At 41.3% G+C, this 6295-nt stretch overlaps 1 protein-coding gene across 1 annotated transcript; it reads left to right on the top strand.

Annotated features, from left to right (window-relative positions):
- The first annotated feature begins 254 nt into the window (after window positions 1–254).
- On the top strand, window positions 255–6062 carry dmrt2a (doublesex and mab-3 related transcription factor 2a). The gene is made up of 5 exons (XM_042421847.1): window positions 255–347; window positions 515–542; window positions 1449–1859; window positions 4153–4255; window positions 4726–6062. Exons 3-5 carry the CDS (start codon window positions 1494–1496, stop codon window positions 5835–5837), a joined length of 1581 nt encoding a protein of 526 aa, XP_042277781.1. The 5' UTR covers window positions 255–347; window positions 515–542; window positions 1449–1493; the 3' UTR covers window positions 5838–6062.
- The last annotated feature ends 233 nt before the right edge of the window (window positions 6063–6295 follow it).

Below are 6295 nucleotides of genomic sequence, written 5' to 3'. Positions count from 1 at the left end.
TAGTGCCCTACACTGAAAAATGGTGGCTGTCATATTAATGTACTTTGTTAAATTGGTAAACTGTAAAACAAAACAAAAACATCAAGTAATTTTTGTACTGGTTTCTAACTTTAGGATTAGACTTTTCCCTGAAAATTTAATGCTTTACTCGGGACGAGTAATCAAGAAAGTAACCGTTAAACCGTTACTAAGGAGATCTACCCCCCCTTCAGTTGAACTGCTCCTCCTTCCATTGGTCCGTGCGCGCTGAGAAGCAGCCAATCAGAGGACAGAGAGCGCGGACTGAAGCGGTTCATAGGAGTGGCGCTCTGCGTCTGAGCCTCAGAGGAAACTTGGATCCGTTCAGAGTGAGAGAAACAGAGTTATTCATCCAGTCAATTAACAGCTAATTACAAGCTTATTCTGGAGCCTGGAGCTCGGAGCGTGTGTTTGTCTGTGTGTGTGTGATTCATCGCAGTTTACTAACGACGTGGTCGCTGCTTTCCCCACATACGGCTGTAAAAACCCTGGACAGGACAGGACCGCAGATCCAACTTCTGGAGGTAAAGCAAACTCTTATCTCTCATGTTTTTGATGATTTACAGGGCAGTTAGCGAAGCTGTTGATCTGGGTTGTGCTCAAAATTTAGCTTAGCATTTAATCAAATCTTCAACTGTAGGCTGGTATCAGGTTTGGCCGAATTCCTGCACGAAATAACCCAGTAAATTATACGTATTTAACCTGATTACTGGCTACATTTGTGGGGCCTGATTTAAAAATAAAATATTGAACTGTCATTTCAATGTGATTAATTTTAGATAAAGTCTTCAATAATTGATGTTCATATTTGCTGTTTTTTTTTTTTAGCTTTAAGTTAAGACCGAACTTCCCTATGACAAGTCCAGCTTTTTCTTAGTTGATTACTTTAATAATTTGCAGAAATCATCACATTTAAGAACATACGTATTGATGGTAGGCTATAGAAATGTTATCTATTGATAGCAGCTATATTGAGTAAAAAAATTTTTTCTACAGTGCATTTTTTTTAGGCTTTTAGGACGATTTTGTCCACTTTCTATTTTACTTTACATTTTACAAATTCATAGCCTAAGTAATAAGAAGTCTTTTTGCATCTCTTTGCCTGATTGTGGAGTTTTCCCTATTTTGAGGTAAAAAAAAAAAAGTCTACCGATAAGCTTTAAAGGTAATATTAACCCAACATTAAATCGAGCTTGGGGACAAATTGAAGAACATAACACGCTGATTTGTTTATTTTCTCCGGGTGGAAGCAGGATATTTATATATATATGTTAAACTTTTCTAAATTAAAAAATGACAACAACATGGGTTATTTGGTTCCTCACAGGTGAGGACATTTAATTAAGTCAACAACATGCTCAGTTGTCCTGATTAATGTCTTTATTAAAGCTCGTGAACTGGCTCATAATAACAGTAATATCTGCCTCTAGACATAAACCGGGTGTATAAAGAGCCGGCGGAGGACTCGGGCAAATATGACAGACACCGCCGGTTGCGAGTTTGAAATAGACGTGGAGAGTCTGGAGACGGAGAGCGACGACCCGTCGGACTCCCCCAGCCGCCCCGGATCGGCGCCGCTCGGCCACTGCGAGGACGACGGAGACGGCAGCAAGGGCGACGACAAGCCGGGCCCCAGCGGCTCATGTCCGGGGGACCAGAGGAAGCTGAGCCGGACGCCTAAGTGCGCCCGCTGCCGCAACCACGGCGTGGTGTCCTGCCTGAAGGGACACAAGCGCTTCTGCCGCTGGAGGGACTGCCAGTGCGCCAACTGCCTGCTGGTGGTGGAGAGGCAGCGGGTGATGGCGGCGCAGGTGGCCCTGAGGAGGCAGCAAGCCACGGAGGTAGGCCTGGAGTGTGTGTGTGTGTGTGTGTGTGTGTGTGTGTGTGTGTGTGTGTGTGTGTGTCCGTGTTCAAATGCTTTTTTTTTATAGACTTGCAGTTCAAGTTTTGATGCATCCAAGTGCTTTTAATACCACGGTTACTCATTTCATTTTTATTTCACTGCAATCAAATCTCTATAAATAGGCTACTGCATGTCCAATAAAACAAATATAATCAAATAACAGTCCGTATAGTCTTATTCAGTTAAGGGGAGCATACTCATGTCCAAATCTGAATTTGAATTAGAAAGCTTCCAAATAATTTCGTTTCCATTTAGACCTTGAAATCAGCGTGTTTACTGCAGCTTCCAGATGTTGAGTCGTTTTTTTCACTGCTTTATTTACTTTGTGAATCAAAAGGCTCAGTCACTGCTTTCCACTGTATAAACACTGCAAACAATTGCACAACTGCTACTAAAATCAAATGCTAAGATGTCTTTTAAAAACAAAAAAAATCTGTAAGAAGTTCGAAACTTTATTCCTGACATGTTTCCAGTTTTATGGATCATTTTCTTTACGCCCTACAAGCTCATAATAAGCTCATAATTGCATTTGAATCGTTTCCTATAAGTTTGTCTGATTTCCCTTCTTTAAACTGACCTGTGGCCTTCGGATTGTTGTGAAAACCTGACTTAATCAAAATAACTTAGCCTGCTCTGCTTCATCCATTTCAGTTGAATATGAGGTCACTCATTCATCATAATTAAAAGGTCCCTGTCTTTATATTTCAGTCAAGATAATAGCCTCTTGAGTTTATTGCTCCTTTTATTTATTTGACCTGTACTGAAACTTAAATAAACACATTTATCACTTGTGACCATAAGACCAATATACCTCAAAAAAGCTTGAATAAGTTTTCCTGTTATATTAGCAGAAATACTTTCCTGATTTCTTAAACAGGCGTATTTTAGGTTTTTGAAAGAATTCAGAAGGAGAAATCAAAGATCTCAAGTGTATATTTAGTGACCTCGTAGCTCCTAATATTAATTACAAGTTGAGCTCACATCAAGAATTATCAACCAAAAAAAACCTGAGAAGGTAAAGTTCTCTGTTAGACGGGCTTCCAATTTAAACAACCAGTGCTGCATGTTTTTGGTTTTACTCACTGTCAAACTGTTGGATGACATTATGAGTTGATGAATGCGACATAATTCCATGTCTGACATGGATTTTCTTCTCTTCGTTCTGCCACCGCAGCATAAAAGTCACTGTGTTGATTTGCCAAAAGCCAAAAAAAAATTAAAAAAAAAACTATTTTATTTTTCCAACCGAACTATAACTTCTTATTTCGGAAGAAGGGTTCAGTTTAGGTTTGATTTAGGTTTCAGTTTGGGAACGTGGTGAATCAGATTAATGGAGTGGTTGTAGTGCTGAGTGAGTGTCTGTTTGTTTATCTGACTTAGTGAATGGCGAAGTGAAAATCAGAGGTTCTCAAACTGTTGTTTTAGGAGCCCCGAGGGATCCTTAATGTTGTCCCAGCAAATAAGCAAACATTTAAACATTTATTACTCAGGGAATGGAAAAAAAAAAAGATGCTCTACATGGTTGCATAAAGACAGTTACAGCTCCAGCTTACATTATAAACAACACATATTTCCCCTTTTAAACAATCTTTTTTGGGGGGCCGTGAACCTTTTTATGTCTGTGTTTTGACTTCTGCGAAATGCAAATATTGTTGTAAAATAACGAACCACGTCAGCAGTAGTATTTTAAAGATGATACCAGATGAATGTTTTCTTTGTCTGACTGTGTGTTCAGTGTGTGTGTGACATTTGATATATGTGTTTGTCTCTCTCGGCTTGTCCAGCTCAATGTGCAACTGTTACTACATATTCTTGTGAAACTATTAGTCTTGTAACGCAATCGGGGGTTTTAGCTGTAAAAATTATGAAACTCGTCTGTGACGGCATTTTATTTTTTACTTGTTTCTATCTTTAAAATCTCCCCTAAAACCTGATGTGTTAAACATGTTTATTATTTAATTTTAACTCTATTCAAGGTATTTGATCGGCCTACATTTCATGTTAAATTGCTAAACACAGTAACTCAACTTTAACCTATTTAAAGACACAAACCAGAACACAGTATTATGACTCATATTTAAACAGGATTATTATTAAGAAGCTGGTTTATATTATCCAAACACACACATGATTTGGGACTTTGTCTGTGACAAATCAGGCATTATTTAAGGATCATGAAAAAGACCTTGAAAGCATGTTTTAAGTCAGTTTTTGTTTTCTTAATTTATCAGGATAAGAAAGGAATATCTGGGAAACAAATTCCAGCAGAAAGGAGGACGATATATCAGCGACATATTCGACCGTCCACCATGCTGGCCAAAAGCATCCTCGAAGGTAACAAGGAATCAGATCTGACAAAAAGAAACATGTTTTATTTCTTTGCATTAAAAGTTTCTGTGTTTTCCCTGCTCTTCTTGGCTCGTCCTCTGTCGCTGTTTGACTCTGATAAATCCTTCTTTTCTCCTGTAGCTTGTCTTGGATTTCTATCTTTTTTTCCCCCCATTTACAACACTAAACAGGTGATAAGGACTCACTATCGTTTTTAAGCAGTGACTTGGTAAACTTTTTTGGCATGCAGTCAGTTCACTTAATAGCATCTCCAGCTCTGTCACAACATACAAAGATGGATTGTCGTTGAGCATGATTCTTATCTTGTTATACTGTTCAAACAAGAGTGAAAATTGTCCTGTGTTGTAGTTTTTTGTCAGTGTCATGAGCGTTTCTGCGTGCATGCTTGACATCAGCTACAAAAACACACTGAATGTGATAAACTTTGAATTAAACGGTGGTTCTTTTGATGACAGGATACCGTCCAGTGCAGTCTGATCCATTTCTGGCGGCCAACCCGTCTCTCCCCCCACCGCTGAGCGACCGCATGAGGAAGAGAAGGGCCTTTGCCGACAAGGAGCTGGAAACCATCATGCTGGAGAGGGAATACAAAGAGCGAGAGCTGCTGGAGAACAGCCAGGCGACCACGGCCTCGCTCCTCTTCCCTAACAGCATGGTCCACCACGCTGCTGAGTACAACTCCTACAAGACGGCCTATTCACCCGCAGCTCAGGTTGAGCCGCAACCCAAAGAGATGTGCAACTTCCTGGGCCCCAACTGCCTGGATCTGTCCATGCAGTACCCGGCTGGTTCAGCCAATGTCGAGCTCATCTCCTCCAACGTCAGCGTAGCCACCACTTATCGCCACTACCCGCTGCAGCCATCTCGAGGAGGCTTCATGATGTGGCCCCGCGGTGCCGCCAACCTGGGTGACGCCCTGCTTTACCAGCAGTGCCTGTTCAATGCCACAGCGGTGCAAAACATGAAGCCGGGGGCCGTGTGGGAACCCAAGGTGATGCCTGCTGAGAGCCAGCCACCAGAACAGGATGCTGCTGCTTCTCTGGCTGTCGCTGCTAAACTGGAAGGATCCCGAGCCGCTGCGCTGCCGGACTCGACAGACCCTCAGAGAGCTGATCCCAAACCTCATGGTATCGTCCAGGGAGGGCAGAGGGAGTGCTCTGCCTTCTCTCCCCCTAAGAGGAGCTTTGGACAATCCTACCCCAACAACTCTCATTCCCAAAACTCCAGCCAAGTCTTGAACAAGCTGAGCAAGGACAGTGCTAAGCTTTCCATGAAACTCAACTCCTTTCACTCCCTGATCCAGCACTCCCTGAGTGAAAAACCCAGTGCCGGGGCCGGGCCAGAGCTCAGAGCGCCATACTGCAAAGAGTTCTTAGAGGAGGCCGCCCGCAAGTTTAGGGAAAGCTCTGCCAAGGACGTTCAGGCCGTCAAAATCACAGACAGATATGCCAAAGACTTCCTGTCCAAGCCTGTTGGGACCAAGATGGCATCGAGCGAGTCTTTGTCCTTCTCTGTGGAAGCCATACTGAAAAGACCCACACCTGCCATGAGTCGAGCATTCCATTAATTCCCATTAAGTGTCTTTTCTTGCACTATATATGACAGGTTTGTCTCAGTTAGAGGGCATCTCTAGTTGTGGTTTTGGGGTCAAACAAAAACACAGGCACTGCATCAGAAATTAGACCAGCTAGGAGTTATTTTCCTAATGTAATATTTATGTACAGTATATTATATTTTACATGTGCATGTTTAATAACTTTATTCTGTAGAGTATTTAAACATTATCTCAATGTTTTCCTCATGTCAATAAACTTTATAAGAATGAACTCTTTTCCATAAAAAGTCTTGTATTTCATTTTATTCTGAAGTTATGACACGTTTAACTGTGAACAGGTTTTTGTTTAGGTCAGAAGTTAGTCTGCGCCGACTAATAAATCACAGTGATTTTTTTTTTTTTAAGTTCATACTCACCAAAACAGTTAAAACAAAACAGGAATATAGAAATCATAAAAAAACATACAATTT

Source organism: Thunnus maccoyii, chromosome 9 (assembly GCF_910596095.1).
Source record: "Thunnus maccoyii chromosome 9, fThuMac1.1, whole genome shotgun sequence".
In the NCBI taxonomy this organism is placed as follows: domain Eukaryota; kingdom Metazoa; phylum Chordata; class Actinopteri; order Scombriformes; family Scombridae; genus Thunnus; species Thunnus maccoyii.
Note: the sequence above shows the minus strand (reverse complement) of the source record. Positions and strands in the feature narration are given on the sequence as shown.